Source organism: Acartia tonsa, chromosome 8 (assembly GCF_053477335.1).
Source record: "Acartia tonsa isolate MP-2025a chromosome 8, ASM5347733v1, whole genome shotgun sequence".
In the NCBI taxonomy this organism is placed as follows: Eukaryota; Metazoa; Arthropoda; class Copepoda; order Calanoida; family Acartiidae; genus Acartia; species Acartia tonsa.
In genome coordinates, this window is record NC_137267.1 from 7,619,429 (window position 1) to 7,637,669 (window position 18,241).

At 32.8% G+C, this 18,241-nt stretch overlaps 2 protein-coding genes across 2 annotated transcripts in view; both read right to left on the reverse strand.

Annotated features, from left to right (window-relative positions):
- Window positions 1-427: 427 nt before the first annotated feature.
- Window positions 428-6,203, reverse strand: LOC145325908 (uncharacterized). The gene is made up of 5 exons (XM_080168909.1): window positions 6,091-6,203; window positions 5,255-5,324; window positions 4,432-4,614; window positions 3,413-3,517; window positions 428-1,670 (listed from the first exon to the last, which is right to left on the reverse strand). The coding sequence occupies exons 3-5, from the start codon at window positions 4,481-4,483 to the stop codon at window positions 1,486-1,488; spliced, it is 342 nt and encodes a 113-aa protein (XP_080025035.1). The 5' UTR covers window positions 4,484-4,614; window positions 5,255-5,324; window positions 6,091-6,203; the 3' UTR covers window positions 428-1,485.
- Window positions 6,204-8,961: 2,758 nt separating this feature from the next.
- LOC145325645 (X-linked retinitis pigmentosa GTPase regulator-like) overlaps window positions 8,962-18,241 on the reverse strand; it is a 39,563-nt gene continuing 30,283 nt past the window's right edge. Inside the window, exons 11-16 of the mRNA XM_080168603.1 lie at window positions 17,815-17,886; window positions 15,510-15,597; window positions 13,077-13,151; window positions 11,068-11,144; window positions 10,547-10,625; window positions 8,962-9,099 (exon numbers count right to left, since the gene is read on the reverse strand). Coding sequence (XP_080024729.1) covers window positions 8,962-9,099; window positions 10,547-10,625; window positions 11,068-11,144; window positions 13,077-13,151; window positions 15,510-15,597; window positions 17,815-17,886 — 529 coding nt within the window. The remainder of the gene's footprint in view (window positions 9,100-10,546; window positions 10,626-11,067; window positions 11,145-13,076; window positions 13,152-15,509; window positions 15,598-17,814; window positions 17,887-18,241) is intronic.

An 18,241-nucleotide genomic window follows, 5' to 3' on the forward strand; every position in this document is an offset into this window, starting at 1 on the left:
TTGTTAAATGCAAAAATAAAGGCACATAAAAATTACTAAAACATATATTAATCATAATTAAGTTTCATGCTTAGCTGGCTAAAGCCTTTTTAAAACTACATATAATCGTCCTATACACCATTCTTCCTTATAAAATTAACAAATTCTACCTGAAGCTCTTATGGTTTCAAATCCCTGATATACTAGGGTCGTTCACACACTATGAGACCAATGATAGGCCCAATTTTGTTCTCCGAAATCTTCACACTCTCATATCTCATTCCAAAGTGAAAAACGTGGGCGCACATAAACAATCCATGCTGCGTCACTTTATGAAGGGAAAGTCAAAAAAGACGACATTTGCGCTTAATTCTAGGATTAATGATAAGGAATTAATTTCGTACTTGATAAACACAAAGCTTCCTCGAAAAGAGGTTAAGACACACCCTCCCTTCCTTTTTCAAAGACCTCTTTTCGTCTGCTTCTAAATTATTTTCTGCTATTTGGCTGTGTTGATATAAGCGACACCATTGGTTGATTTTCAATGCCCAATAGGAAGGTTGCACGAGGTGGTTGCGATGGGGAGATACAGTTATTTATCCCTTTCTCTCTCTAGTGTTTTACTCTAATGATATACTATAAGAATAAATTTTATTATGTATATTTCAAGTTAAATTTACAAATCTCAATTTGTTTACTTTTAAGTATTGATTTTACTTTTTAAGTAGCCTTTTATAAAAGCCTGACCTTCTGTCTGTCAGTCTATATGCTTGTAAATGAACACTTATTAGATTAAAGCTGCGCTTAAATTTAAGTTGTTAACAAAGTTGTTCGTGTTAAATAAATTAAATCTTCTAAAACGAAAATGACAAGTCTCTCCACAGATTATGACATCATACCTTAGAAAAGCCAATGAGAGGTCAGTATACACGTACACTGTAGTTGACCAATGGTAAAATTTATGCTGGCCTCTCATAGGTTATTTTATCGTATGACGTCATAATCTGTTGAAGGACTTTAATCATCTTCTGCTAAAACAAATATGGAAATTTCAATGGAAAAATATCATTTTAAATTTAACTTTAAATCCAAAAGTGCTTGATATGCTATTTTCATAAGCAATAAAAAATATATAACATAATTGATGTATAAAACTACCGCAGAATTCCAACAATTTTTTATTATTTTTTTTACTAACTTAAGAAAGTAATAAAATTAAACAATTATTTTTAATATTTTACAAAATAAAGGAAGATAATAGTTTTTACAGTATAGCTCCCATTAATATCCGCTGGATTAGAACCGGTTCTCGGTCATACTGTAAAATCATATACAGTAATGTATTACAGACAATTTTCCACAAATATTAAAAGTCATAAATATATTTTTTAATCTAATAATTTTCCATTTTAATATCCGCAAAAAGCTGTCTATAATACGATGAGTCAAATAATTTGTTTTAATACTAACAATCATAATAGTCTAATAATATAATCAATTTAATATTTACAAAATAACACAGGTTCTTGACTTAACCGTGGCCAAACTATTATCATTGCCCTGATTGTCTTTGTTCTTTTTAGCAGCCGCTAGCTTGGAAGCATTTGTAGCAGCTGTGGCGGCTGACTCGGAGCTTGACTGCTTTTGTTTAGTGCTAGCCGTTGTCGTTGATAAACCCTCCAATTCGTCTTCTAAAATAATGAAATGAAGTCAATGTGAAAAAAATGGGAAGCAGCCATATTTACAAGTTTTAAATATTTAAAAAAAAAATCAAATGCTATGTTAAAGTCCTACTGATTTAAACTAATAAAGCTATTAAGAATAATGTGGATATTATGACAGGAGAAAAATTGTCGTCAATTTAGCCAGCTAACATGGGACTCGTTTATCGGTTAGTTAGTTCATCCAGGAGATGGGATAAAGGAAGGAATTGTTATTTTATCCCGCTGCAAGTACCATTTTTTTAGAGAACAAGAAAATGATTTGACTAATATATAAATATATTTTCTATTAGTCAAGATTTAATTATTTTGGTGGGATGGGTTGACGTTGTAACAGTTCTGCTCTTTAAGTGATCTTAAGCAACAAAAGGTCAAACCTTCAAACACACTGATAAACCAGCAGCTGCGCCCCTAGTATACAGGGTGAGTCAGAAAAAACTGAGTTTTTCGATTTTCAGAAACAACCAGAAGGAATACAGAAAAAATAATTATATGTCCTTGTTCTCTGTACAAAAGCAAACTTGTAAAAGGTGTTTTTCATTATCTCTAAAAATGCGGCCTCTATGATAGGTGTATGGTGTCAAAAAATGCCTTGTGTGAAAAATGTTGATCAAGAAAAATTAAAATAACTCATCTAATTTGTATAAAAAATCTTAAAATTTCAATATTTATTTAGAAAAAGGTCTAAAAAAGTAATTTAATGAGTTTTAAAGGTGAAATGCTTTTTGGCTTCTCACACAAGCATTTTTAGAATTCTGCAATTTGTCATTTTTTCATATTTCTTGTTTGTGATGCATGTGGTTTAAAAGAATCTTCTATAACAACGTAGCTTATAGTAAAAAGAAAAGAAAACCTTTTTATTTGACAAAAAAATCTCTGAAGATAAAAAAGTTATCAAGGTTTGAATTTTTAAAATAAAAATGCCTTTTAGAAACCCTACCCTATTTAAATGAAGTTATTATGATGGATTATAACACACAAGTATAATTTGTCAAAAGAGGGCGGAGATTTTGGAGATTAAATCCAGTCTTGCACCAAATATAGACGAAATTCGGGGGGAGGGGGGAGGAATTTAGGTAACAAGATGAAATATTTTCGGTCATGGGGTACTAAATCTTAACAATAGATTACAACAAACGTTTGATTTATAATGTGATAATTTAATTTAAATAAATTGTATTTTTAAGATGTTAAATATCTAAAATTTGTTGAATACAAATTTTAATAATCAAAAAATATGTTTGTTTATCTTTTTAGAATGGTAGACATTTTTAATTATAAATAAATCTACCTAAAAAGTACAAAATAATGGCCGAAAAAGTCATCACACACACTTTTTAAAATCTTTATGCTCTAAAAAGCGCCGTTGTTTTCAGAGATATTCAAAAACACCTTTTCTACGTTTAATGTATATTTTTATAGAGAACAAGAACCTATAATTGTTTTTTCCATATTCCTACTGGTTGTATCAGAAAATCGGAAAACTCAGTTTTTTCTGACTCACCCTGTATATGTGATCTTTATTCAGAGGGTTAAATAGACGGTAGTAAAACAGCCTAAAACCATTCTAAGACTTAAATGTAAAAATAAAATAGCCTAGGACCTTACGAGATGTTTTCCTTAAAAGGAGAACTTTATCGGTTCAGTAGCTTTCAAAATCTAAAGACACAAACAAAAAAAACCTCACTTCTATTATATTATAGAATTGTTACCTGTTTCAGAATCATATTCAGTATCACTTTCTTCATCAGAGGTAATAGTTTGAATAGGAGGTTTCTTTCTCTCCACACTATCTACAGTCTTATTACTCACATTATCTGATGGAAAAAAAGTCACATTAATTTTAGTAGAGCAGCAACTCTATAATCAATGCCAGAAGATCCTTATGTCCATTTTAAAGCTCGTGTTTTTTTTTTACCAACAATACTTTATTTTATATAATTGATTTTTGGAATATATGTTCTTAAGATTATTTGGTTATAAATTAGTGTTATAAATGAATCCTCTCTATAATCAGGTCTTACAATGTAAGTATGTCAATTGCAGCATCCCGAGGTGGATTCTTAAAAAAAAATTAGTGTCGCAAAATTATTTTATGTAAAAAATTCCTCCATAATCACATAAAAATCTAAAAAAATTAAACAAAATCTTATGGTAAAAACCCTTTTTTGATTTTTAAATTTTTTTTTGGAGATTTTTTATACAATTTTGGAGGATTTTTCACAAAAATAATTTTGCTTTACAAAGCGACCCTAATTTTATTTTAAAGACTCCACCTATTGTTTAGGTACTTTTTGGATTAGATTAGATTCATACGAAATATTTGTTCTAACTTCTGAATAATGTTAAATGCATTGTTACTCCATTTTCTTTTTTGACTTTCTGATTTGTCTTTTATGGGAGTAGTCATCCTTGTTATATGTGAAATGCTGAATGATAAGTTGATATGTATAGATGTAAAATGAAGAAGAAATCATGATTCATTTTCTAAATAAAAAAAATTGGGTTTGGCTCTTTCGATTTTTTTTCTGGCGATTTTTCGTATTTTTCACAGTAGCTTTTCTCCTATTTCTAGCCCCTGCGGGGCCAATTGCTTAACCCTGTGGGGCAATCACCTAACACAATAAAACCTAACCTAACCTAAAATAACCTATAAAAAGCCATCTTGAAAATACGACGAATCGCGCCTTAATGGACGTCGCCACGAAAGGGACTATTCTCGAAAAATTACCTAAATTTCTTGATCTTCCATTCTCATGCGTAGCATTGTTATCATTGTCCATAGAGTTATTACTTAGATTATCATTAGAAACTTCTTTAACAAGTATTTTATCATTGATAGGATGTTGAGGATCATCTATTGTGCTGTCTTTCTTCCGAGAAAATAATTTTCTCAGGCCAGATGCTTCATTTTCTAAATAAAAAAAGACATTTATAGTTATTTATCGCATCGTATTACAAACAGCTTTCCGTGGATATAGAATGTACAATTATAAGATTAAAACCAGTTTTTTAGCCCCAAGGTGCCTAAGGGACGGGATAAAAAAAAACTGGTTTTAATCTTATGATTGTACATTTCTATATTCGTAGAAAACTGGATATGAAACGATGCTAGACATAGTTTTTTCGTATTGATGAGAACCGGTTCTAATCCACCGGTTTCGAATGAATACGATAAATAAGTCTCCAGAATAAATAGGAAATCTTTACAAAAATCAGCAGTCAGAAAATAACTATTACCCCATACCGTTGCAGACAGTTAGACAAAGTGGATTATAGAGTAGCTTCACTACTAAAAATATCGCGAATATTCTATTATATAATGTAGTAAGCTCTTTAATGATTTTTACTTTTTAGGAAACCTTCACAAAGGTCACAGGAAGGTTTAAAGCTTCCTTATTTCTTAAATTAAGGCATTAGGTTGGTTTTAGGATATTTCTGCCCCCTCCTTTCACTTTTGAAAACAAAAATCCTAAAGAGGGGTTAGGGGCATAGCCGCTAGTTGTTACATAAAATATGAATATGTAACAAACAATAAAATTGGTAAATGTTACCTATTTTTGGTTTTTCCTCTGTTTTGTCAATTGATGGATTGTCTTTGGAAAATTTACCAAAGAAGGAAACCTTTTTTTTCAGAATATAAAATAAATGAGAGTGACTATTGAGCATTAAATCCAAACGCCTATTATGGGGCTAACCAGCACCGAGTATAACCTAACCTAACCTAAAGTAAAAAACAAACAAACAAACAAATGAACAACTATCCATCCTTATTGTAGCTGGACAAAGTGTCTCAAAAATCAGTCATGTGACGTCATAAAAATGAGGGAGATGAGAGGAGAAGTGGGAAAGAAAACCCTTAAAAAGAGATGGATAATCCCACTTGAAATGAAAGAGATGAGAGGAGAAGTGGGAAAGAAAACCCTTAAAAAAGAGATGGATAATCCCTCTTGAAATGACGTCACAAGGCTAATTTTTTGAGACACTTTGTATAGCTACCTCATATCTTTTAAAGTAGTGTGTAGGTGCTGTGCTCGACTGAGCACTTTAAGGGAAACATTAGTTAAGCATCTAAAATATTTACAAAGCAAAGCTTTGAATACAGTTATAATAAAAAAAACTATTGGCGTGACATTAAAGAAAATGATAGAGGGCTTTATGCAACTTTGCCTACAGGGTGGGGACCATGTACAGATTTTGTATTGGGTCTTAGAAATAAGCGTCGGAAATATAAAAACAGCTAGCTGTTAAAAGGGTCTCCACCACTTGAGCCAGGTGGTTTTTTGGTTTATTATATTTTTATACTTATACATTTATTGCACTGGCCGAAAAAATGCGCAATAGTGAAGTTTCTGCATGGAAGTAAAATTGTTTTCTTATATTCTGTGACCTTTTTAGCTTCAGGTTTGGGGGGATCCTTTTCTTTAATATCTTCATTTACAATATTTTCATCTCCATTCTCAGTTCTGTCGGTTTCAACTTTTTCTGTGTTTTCTTTTAACTTGTCTGTTTATGTTTGATTTAAAATTTTTAGTTTTGTATCTAGCGATTGCGCCTCTGGCATCAAGGGCTAAAATATATCTAGATTTGATCTGAGGAAAATATTCATTATAAAATTTTCGATCGTAAAAATGATCAAATTTAAGACAAACTTTATTATTATCAAAGATGCTTTTTTTTATATTGATGGTTTAATAGGTGACCAGAAATTTCTGAAAACTAAACCTACAACCAACTAGAGTCTTACACTGATTAGATTCCTTGAAATTGCAAACTTATAGCTCAAGCATTCAATCAAGTTTATTGGATTTTTGTACTTTTCATATAAAACTATAAACTTGCAGTTATTATCTTACTTCTAGATTTATAATATCTATTGTACAAGAATATTTAGTAATATTGTGGTATTCGGCAACCGTGAGCCATGCCTATGGCACCCCTGATCTAGGGTTCGGTGGAGGGTCAATGGCCCTCCCCCGAGTCCTGGGGAAGGGGTCTAGCGACCCCCTCCCTATGCTTAAAACTAATGATTGAATCTGTCATGTTTATTATGGTTAACTGTATTCTTAATTCTCCCCCACCCTTTTCAGGGATGGGGGATCATTATTGCCCAAACTGACCATTGTATATGTATTATGATGCTTTTATGTTATGATTATTTATTCCTATCCATGTAATTATTGTTTGTTGTATATAGCTTTAGTATCTTTTAAACCTTCAATAAAGTGACAACTGAAATAGATGTTGATCATTATCTAGTGAATGCTAGAGAAGCGTAGCTTCTCTATAGTAAGGTGTCCACGTCTGTCACACTGCCGTAATCTAATTGAACTCCGGTGTCTGCCATTTATCCTCGGCGGATACCACAATATAACTAAAAGATATCTTTTTGGATCAATAATGTATGTATATTATATGCGACAATATACTATAAAAGATGTAAATAGCTGGTCTATCTGACCCCAAAATTCTTTAAACTTAAAAAGGAATTTCCTAGTAGACAATTTTTTGCATTCAAGATATACAAACAACGAAATTTTTCGCGGATATTTAATTTCTAGAAAGCTAACTTTATCCTAAGGATTTTAATTATTCATACTTGCGACTATTTATAGGTGACTCATTGCGAACAAAATAAAAAAAAAATATGCCGTTTCTTTCCATAATTTATGAACCAATGGCATGTAGGGAATGTACCTCCACTGTTCTTCAATTGGATAATTTAAAGATTTTGTCTCTAGTAGATTATGTCTATTTTATCAAACATTCCTGCAGGTTCATCTTCTGTACTGGCAGTACTCACTTTTTTCTTTGGAATGAGATTACTGAGGAACTTTCCAATTCCCTTCTAATTTCAAATAAATCCTTTTTAAAAGCGAAGGTTTTCTATAATAGATTCGGTCAGTGCGTCCGTATAGTATAGCTTTTATCGCTAATTTAGACATGTAAGTGACCCTAATTATCCTGCATTTAAGCAGTTTTTCTACAAATTTACATACAATTTTGGAAGATCTACAAAATGTCCGGAAAAATTAGCCGTGTGACGTCAATAGATTCATCTCTTTTTATGGGTTTCTTTTCCCACTTCTCCTCTCATCTCTAATTTTTATGACGTCACACGGCTCATTTTTTCGAAAACTCTGTAGAGCTTCACAATTTTGTTTACGCATACTGCTAAAGTTAAACATAGAGACATAAAAACATTCAAACTCTTTTTGTTGTATTTTGAAAATGTAATATTTAGATTGCATATCATCAATTTGTATTTTCAAGTCCCAAAGGACCCATTAGCTTGATCACTTCTTGGAAGTGATATTATTCTAGAAGTTATTTTTTTTTGGTAATTTAATAGTTTATATATTTTGTATGTGTTATGATATACATAGGTTCTATGAGAATGGTATATAAAACAATAAACAAGGATGACAACATCCATAATTAGCGAAGCACATATGTATAAAACCATTTAGCAAATACAAGGAAAGTCAAATAAAGTTTTTGTCAGTATAAAAATTTTAAGAATTAAATAAAATATTTTTAACATGATAATAACGAAATTTTTATGAATACTGTATGAACCAAATGAAAAATATATTTAAGATTTCTCGGATAAGAGTTTTATAAATTTTAAACCAGTGCAGTGTCTGTCTGTCAATCTGTAATGCCCCCTGTCTGCTACCATATTTTTTCTCTCCATATTATCAAAAGCGAAGCTTTTCTATAATTAGGATCGGTCCGGCTGTCCGAAACGGATAGCTTTTTTTAGTTAATCTAGGTATGTTAGAATTGTCTTATCGTTTTCAAACTTTGCATGATGATTTCTGTAGTAGTTACGTCGATTTAGGAAGCGTAGCAATTCTATAATCTTTACCAAAATGTCCGTATGTCCATATTAAACATGTTTATTTTTTAACTTTTTAACTACAATTTTTTTATGTGATATAATTGTCCGATTGATTTGATTTTTGAAGTACTAATTCCTATATTAATAAGATACAATATCAAAAGCGAAGCATCTCTATGATCAAGTCCTAAAATGTCAGTATGTCCTTGACCAGTATTCTGTATTTAAAAAGTTTTGCAACAAACTTACGTATAATTTTGTCAAAACATAAATATTTATATTTTGTATATTCAGTTCTGACACTCTACAAAAGTTAATGTTCGTCTGTCACACCGTTACAGAGCTTCGCTTTTGTGGATGTTGTCATCCTTGTATCTGCATTTTTTCTGGTCCTTTTCGTATCTACCTTTTAAAGGATTAATTTTCCTGTGATTTTTCTTCTTTAATTGCTACATGTTCACCATTTTGAATTTCAGCAGTTTCTTCCAGTTGAGGATCACTGTTAGTTTCACCTTCATTGTCACCATTTTCATGTGCTTCTTCTCCTGCTTCAACCTGATTCATAATTATCTATTATACAAAGTAGAACGATGTCTATCTGTCTGTCTGTTTATTTGTTTGTTTGTTACGAAGGATCTCGCTGACCGCTGAACCGATTGGGGTAGCTTCTCATAGTTCATGGGAATGTTTATAACTATTTTGAGGGAGGGTTTTGGGATTCAACTCTCCCCTCCTCAAGTGACCTTAGAGGCCTCTAAGGGGGGGGGGGGGGTTAAGCTGCTAGTCCTATCATATAAAGAAGTAGTAAGGTGTTTTTTTTTTGTCTGTAGCAAAGGATCTCGCGAACTGTTATGGTTCTCCTTTAGAGTGAAGCTTAAGCTTTTTATTGGTCTAGGGAAGGTCTGAAACTATTTTGGGGAAGGGTATCTCCCACATTAATTGCCCCTAGAGGCTTCTCAGGGCGTAGCCGCTAGTAGGTTAATATAATGCAGAGGTTGGGTTAAAAAAAAGTAATTCAATGCTTAATCGGCTATAAGAATTTCAAGAAAAAGTGTTTTAAATGAAAAATGGGCATTAACAGAAGATTTTATCCAGTTTTGGGATTTTTAATAAACATTTGGAAGATATTTTAAACAAATAATTTTGTTGAATTGGCTACCCATATTCAGTGTTAATTGTTTTTTAAAAACCCATCTTAGCTTTCTAGATGTTTTTAAGTATACCTTCTCATATTGTACTGAAGTAATAATTTGAAGATTGGGTATAGTAAGGTTTGGTTAACCCCATACAGCAGTTAGATTCCCGGATGGGCTTGGTTTAATACTTTTCATCTACATGGTGGTCTGTTTGAATGATACGGATAGTTGCATGAAGTGCATTTAACAAGTTTGATTGCAAGCATATGTTAAAAAAATACCATCTAACATATATCATTTTGAATTACAATAAATAGAAATCAATTTGGCTCCACCAAAATAGTCATCTTTCTGTTTTTGCGAAAACAGGACAGTCATTTATGTAGAATATATCCAAAAAAATATGATCTTAAAGTATTGATATTGTTAAAACTACCTGGTAGAAAATTGAAATTCTTTCAAATATATGTCCTACTATAGATGTAGTTTAAACTATTGAACTGAAAAAAAATATGCAGTTCACTAAATTCAAGTTTAAATGCACTTCGTGCAACTATTCCTTTAAAGAGTTATACAAACAAAGAGACCACTACCCAGCCTATAGAACAAAGTAGCCTTAAAACTAGGGTTGGGCCTGATATCCGGCCGGATACCGGATATTGAAACTATCCGGATACTGGATATCCAGCCGATTTTTAATGCCAGATATCCGGTTATTTGCCGGATATCGAACGTTGGCCAGATATCAGGCCGGAACAGGATATCCGGCATTATAAATCAGCCAGATATCCGGCCAAAAAAGTATCCGGCCCAACCGTACTTTGGGCGCAGCCACTGGTGCACACAAACCGTTTAAAATAATGTACCTGTTCTTCTTCTTCAGCATTTGATTTCACATTGATGGGTGGTAGAGGTGATCCTTTCAGTGGTGAAGGCTTTAAACTTCTGCAATGAAAAATGTTACAATATGTTATCCGCCTTTAATTTGAGCATTAAAAGAAAAAGTAAAATAATATTTTTTCTAAGGTAATTTCTCTAAGAAGGGAAGTGGTACCCTCCCCCCAAAATATTTATAATCCTTCCCTGGACTTATGAAAACCTTCAATATGAAGGAGAACCATATCGGTTCTGCAATTCGCGAGATCCGTTGCTACCCACAAACACAAAAGGACATCCCATTTCTTTAAATTATCTTAAACTAGCTTTCTTATAAAAATAAATCTGCCTGTTTTTGCACTGTCAAATAACAGGGGAAATTTTGAAAGAAAAGTACAAGAAAATCCACAAAATATCAACCCTTAATGACCTAATAAACAAAACAAATATAAGGGGGTGGGTTCCTTAGGTCCAGTATTGAGCCAGGGGAAATCGCCAAATTGTAACATACTTGATTGGAGAATCATTTTGAATTACAGATTCATTGCCATCTTCCTCATTTATTGACCCATCAATCTTCAAATCATCCTAAAATGAAATAATTATATAATCATTAAGATATATAAGTTGGAAAGAATTTTAATGTTAGAGGGAGATTTGAAATCTGCATCAAATTTTAAGGATTTTTTTTTTTAAATTCGTTTTTTGTATAATTCTTTATTTAAAAGCGGAAATGCAATTTAAGTTAATTAATTTTGACATCTGTGATTGGTGGATTGAAAATTATCTTCGCTCTGTCGCATATCATTCAACCAATTAGAGCGCAGGTAGTTTCCAATCCACCTATCCTATTGGTCATAATTTATTAACCCATTAGTGCCGAGCGTCACTTTTATGGACCGATTGAGCTGAAAATCTCAGGGAAGCTTTATTATGGTAAAAACGGAATTCCAATTTTTTTGTTTGCTCTAGTGGCGTGCACAGGAAAGTTGCAGGAAAACCCGGTTCGGCGCGAGTAAAGAAACCGTTCGGCATTGATAACCGTTTTTGGTGCTTTCCCCTGGCATTAAAGCTCGTTTTCGACCTAAATACCCGGTTTTTTGGCAAAAAAAGTTAAAAATGTAATTTTTGAACGCCCAAAGTGAGATGAACACTTTTTAAAACTACGATACGATCCATAATTGAAAACTACATAACCTCATGTAATTGATAGAGCTACAACTAACATACAAAACAATTTATATCACATTTAAGATTTTGGCTATAGATACCGCCCTTTTCGGTTAAAAAAGCCCATTTCGAGGAATTTTTAAAACTTTTGATATTATATGTGGACGGGTATCTTTACTCGCGCCGAGCAGGGCAATAAAACTAGCGGGTATCTTTACTCGCGCCGAGCTGGAGCTATATAGAACGTAAAAAAACGATAAAAAAATCATATAAAAAATAATAATTTGAATAAAACGAATTCACAAATGAATGTAGTTGCCAATAAACTTTAAATTTCACGAAAAAAATCACTAACTTTACTTCATAAACAAAAAAGTTAGGGGGGGGTATTTTAAAATCACCTCGTTTTTCTTGGTTTTCAAATTTTGTTGAGCTATACCGGCAAACGGAAGTAAGCAAAACTGCCTGCTCCAGGGGGAAATGAAAACCAGGGTAGTAGAGGGGGGATTCATACTGAGAATGATGCAATCCTAAAACTGAGAACCGGTTTTTTTCGGCATTTTCTGGAACCGGGCGTTAAAAGCCTGTTCGTCACTAATGGGTTAACTTAAATTGTATTTCCGCTTTTAGATAAAGAATTATACAAAAAACGAATTTAAAAAAAAATCCTTAAAATTTGATGCAAATTTCAAATCTCCCTCTAACATTAAAGTTCCTTCCAACTATTATATATACTAATAATTATATTAAATGTATAAGCAATAGAGTGTGCCTATTTATAAAACAAAGTTATAGATTGATGTATGTTCGTTCGATTGTCACCATAAGTCCACCTGTCAAGATGATGCAACAAATATCGGGATAAGGGATGTAAAGGGATAAGACAATAGACAATAAATTGATTCACAATGATGGTAAACAAGATTACCCTTCTGTAGATTAAAGTTATTGATTGAATAGGATAAAGTGTTTAAAAATTTTAAATACTAGTGTAATTTACAGTCCAATCAGTCCACTCCCTCCTTTATATAAACCGATTGTATTTTGTTTTCTGAAAATCTCTTGCTGCTTATTTAAAGTCTTTTTATAAAAAGATTATGTGAAAGGAGAAAGGCGCTCATAAAAAATTCTGACGTCATAAAAGTGAGGGATGAGGAGAGGAGAAGGAGTGGGAAAGAAAACCCCTAAAAAAGGGATGATAATCCCTCATTTTTATGACGTCACCAAGATTAATTTTTGGTTAAGATTTTACCACAACCAAATCTAAATAGAAATCTATATGTATTAATACCAAACTGTAACTACAGTCAAGAGCTATTAATATAGTAGCTTCTCTGCTATCAAAAGTACCTCGTTAAACTCTTGATTTGGATCAGGTTTTGCTGCTACCATAGTTAGATACCCTCCACAAACCACCATTGTAACCTAATTAAAAATATCATTAAAGTCATTAGAGAAATCCTCAATTAGGTCTAATTATATCAAGTTTTTAATATTCTGTGTGTGAAAGAAATAATAATTCTGATGTTTTGTCTGTTTTTTGTTGTATGTTTTAATGCCATATACAAGTAAAGTTAGATGCATTTTTTATGTGTGTTTGTCGTTTGGTTGGTTAAGAAAAAACTTTCAAAATATTAAGATCTTTAATTTGACACCTTACGTTTTGAATTCTGTTGAAAAAATCTATTTTGTTGAACCCTGGCGAATCAAAACTTTGAACTTTGGGAGCTCGTCACGAATGTGTTAAAACAAAATCACAAAAGTTAGGACACGTTCTTCACATATAGTAAATTCAATTTTTAGATTGTATCTGGAATATAAATTTTAGAAAACTATTATGTAAAGATTTATGTAACCCGTAGAAGATATTTTGATATGCTTACTTAGAAAGTAGACTTTACAAAATCCAACACCTACAAACTTATTCTATTTTTTTATAGGGGGTAATTTCTGGGTCCAAATTTTACATATGGTTTTAGACTTTTAGAAATATATCTTAAAAGTTTTATTTTTAATTTTAAAAAAAAAGATTTTATCAAAACCAAATTCATTGATTTTTTCTTCCCAGTATTTTAGAGTTTTTTTGAATTTGTTCTTCTAAAACTTGTGTACAATTTAGGTCTGCTTGGTGTCTGCTATCTAATTGATTTATATTTTTAATTTCTACTAGGGCCCTTCTGACAATAGCAAGCAACATTTAAAGTAATTAAAAGAAGGGAGGGATGTGTGTACACTGGAAATTGAAAAGATTTTACCGGATTTTTGTTCATGAACTTGTGCAAACATGAACATTTGATTCAATCAAAACTTTTTATTTGCTCACTCAAGACTGTACATTAGAAAAAATAGTGCTAGAACAATTTTAATAACATAATTAAAATTTTATACTTTAATTCCATGAAAATAAATGTATAAGTTTAGATGTACAACGCAGGCAACTTCCTTTTTCATCTGCTAGCAAATTGCTTTCTGCTCTTTTTTCTTGGCAACTTGGCTGTGATAATATTTCCGACGCTTTTGGCTGATAATCAAAGACCCAATTGAAAGTCGGCACAGTGTCCTCACCCCGTGTATGAATTACATCACTATTTATAAAACTAGAACCAAAAGATTTTCAATAAGAAGGGTCAAGGTTCCATGTTCTGAAACAAACATTACTTCTAACCCAGTTCCTTTTTTTCTCTCTTCTTTATATCTACTTCTTTTTAGCAAATTCCCAAAACTATTTTACCTCGAATTTACCCTGATATATTGTTAAACAAGGATGACAACATCTATAAAAGCGATGCTCTAAAACGGTAGGACAAACGAACATTAACACTTGTAGAGTGTGAGAGCTGAATGATCAGAATATAAATGTAGAATTGCGAAACATATTTTTAAGTAAATTTGTTGAAAAACTGCTTAATACAGGATAATGTTTAATGACATACTTTTATTTTTAGGACTTGATTATAAAGATGCTTCGCTTATAACATTATACTTTGTTGTCCCAGGAATTAATATACCAAAAATCAGATCAATCGGATGATTAGATCACATGAAAATTTGTTGTTAAAAAAGTAAAATAATCGACATGTATAAAATGGACGTACGAACTTTCTGGTAACGATTATAGAGTTGCTACGCTTTCTAAATCGTACCTAACTACTAAAGGAATCACCATGCAAAGTTTGAAATCGATAGGACAATTCTTATATGCCCAAAATAACGATAAGAGCTAACCGTTACGGACTGACGGACGGACGGACTAACCCTAATTATAGAAAAGCTTCGCGTTTGATCCTAGTTCATTTCAAGTTTGATTAATCAACGTAATCATTAAGTATTTCAGTCTAAAATTGAAATTAAATTTTGTACTAAAATAAAGACTCAGTACTAAGATTTCTTAAATAACTCGAATAAAATGTACAGAAAGTTGAAAGTTTCTGACAGACGTCTCTACTTCAGATACAAATCTAATTTTCTTTGCACTAAAATGTATTATTTTAAGTGCGATTATGTGATACTTTTTTGCACCATATAATAACAATTTTCTTCAAGGAACAAACCTAGTACAATGAAAAGTTATCAAAAATGGGTCAAGTGCTTATACTTTTTTCCACTGCGATAAAAAAATTGAAACTAAAAAATTAGATTTTGATTTTTTTTTAATTCCATGCAAATGTATATTTTATCAACCATCTTCTTCAATTCTTAAGTAAAAATATGCCTTTTATTAGGAGTGGGGATTAACGGGACGTTGTTAGATTATTTAAAATCTATGAATTTAAGCTACCATACCTGAAAACCTTTGAATCTAGTGACAAGAGTTGGTGAGAAACAGCTTTGGTTGGTATTTCCTTCTACTTCATTACAAAGCTTCCCGTGCCTGTACAAAAATTTGTGTAGAGCAATGTATATGAAATAGAGGCATAATGTTTGTCTGTCCTCCTATTTGTACTGAAAGATTAACCAAACCACTGGAACTTAAAGAAAAGTCTCGGGAAGAAAAGTTTCGTGGCAAAGGCCCCTTAAGGGGCGATTTTTTAAATGTTTTTTTATAGGTTATTTTAGGTAAGGTTAGGTTACATTGGGTTATGTGATTGCCCCACAGGGTTATGCAATTGGCCCCCGCTGGGTTAGAGTCCACCGCAGGGTCTAGAAATAGGAGAAAACCTACTGTGAAAAATACGATGAATCGCCACTTACGGTGCGTTGCCACGAAAGGGTCTATCCCAAAGTCGATCTTTTATAGAACCCGGAAAGAATTAAAATCTACTTTAGGGTAAGGTATCTCTACCCTACATAGAAAAGATCAAACTTACAAAAAATCTTATTCACTTTTTTCTTTTGAAAACTAAAATTGAAAGTGTAGGGACGACTGCCATTCAAATCTATTGTGTCATATGGGTGTATATGTTGGAGTACCCCCCCCCCCCTAACGTCAAATAGTTGAAAATTATTTATTCGTACATTTAACTAATTTAAACACTAATTAACAATTCCTTCTGTATCAGTTTGTCTGTAAAGCACAAGTTACCAAGGAGGGAGGGGACAATAAGCTGTTTTATTACACTGGTCCCCAAAGTTGTGTAGTAACGTTTTCTTACTCGTTGGCTCAACAACTTTGCGGACTTTTATTGAATTTTAATTGGCTAGTTCATTAGTAAAAGCTTATCAGCCACTAATTGTAATCTACAGAAGTGGTAACTTTGTTGGTGTACCAACATTGGGGATTCACATCAATTTATTGACTATTGTCTTATCCCTTTAGATCCCCGATATCCGGCAAATTACCGGATATCCGGCCGGATAACCGGATATCCGGCGTCAAAAATCAGCCAGATATCCTGTAACTGGATAGTTTTAATATCCGTTATCCGGCCGGATATTGAAATTGGCCGGATATCCGGCCGGATAACCGGCCAAACCGGATATCCGGCCTAACCCTAGCTCTATCCAACCTGGTATCTCCCCACATATAAAGATGTCCTCCTGAACTTATACAGCTACTATGTAACTAAACTGGTATCACCCCACATGTAAAGATGTCCTCCTGAACTTATACAGCTACTATGTAACTAACCTGGTATCTCCCCACATATAAAGATGTCCTCCTGAACTTACAGAGCTACTATGTACTAACCTGGTATCTCCCCACATATAAAGATGTCCTCCTGAACTTACAGAGCTACTATGCACTAACCTAGTATCTCCCCACATATAAAGATGTCCTCCTGAACTTATAGAGCTACTATGTACTAACCTGGTATCTCCCCACATATAAAGATGTCCTCCTGAACTTATAGAGCTACTATGTACTAACCTAGTATCTCCCCACATATAAAGATGTCCTCCTGAGCTTATAGAGCTACTATGTACTAACCTGGTATCTCCCCACATATAAAGATGTCCTCCTGAACTCACAGAGCTACTATGTACTAACCTGGTATCTCCCCACATATAAAGATGTCCTCCTGAACTTACAGAGCTACTATGTACTAACCTAGTATCTCCCCACATATAAAGATGTCCTCCTGAACTTATAGAGCTACTATGTACTAACCTGGTATCTCCCCACATATAAAGATGTCCTCCTGAACTTATACAGCTACTATGTACTAACCTAGTATCTCCCCACATATAAAGATGTCCTCCTGAACTTATAGAGCTACTATGTACTAACCTGGTATCTCCCCACATATAAAGATGTCCTCCTGAACTTATAGAGCTACTATGAACTAACCTAGTATCTCCCCACATATAAAGATGTCCTCCTGAACTTATAGAGCTACTATGTACTAACCTGGTATCTCCCCACATATAAAGATGTCCTCCTGAACTTATACAGCTACTATGTACTAACCTAGTATCTCCCCACATATAAAGATGTCCTCCTGAACTTATAGAGCTACTATGTACTAACCTAGTATCTCCCCACATATAAAGATGTCCTCCTGAACTTATAGAGCTACTATGAACTAACCTAGTATCTCCCCACATATAAAGATGTCCTCCTGAACTTACAGAGCTACTATGTACTAACCTGGTATCTCCCCACATATAAAGATGTCCGCCTGAACTTATAGAGCTACTATGTACTAACCTGGTATCTCCCCACATATAAAGATGTCCTCCTGAACTTATACAGCTACTATGCACTTCACCCACAGATATACTAAAATTAAAAATAAATTATTTTGGAGCATTATTAAAAATGACGTCATATAATACAAATGACCAATTATAGGCCAATACACAGACTAAATTACCAATAACATGTCAGTGTATATTTTAATTGACCAATGGTAGGCCAGTATGGCGTCATTTTTTATGAGCACTATAAAAAAACTTCATTATTATGTTCATAGTTCAAGATGCAATAAAACAAGGATGACAACATCAGAAGTGAAGCTCTGAAAAGGTAGAACAAACGAATATCAACACTTGCAGAGCATCATAACTGAATAAGCAGAACATGTATGAAAGGCTAAAGAAAATTGTTAGCAAGTTTATTGAAAAAGTGCTTTAAA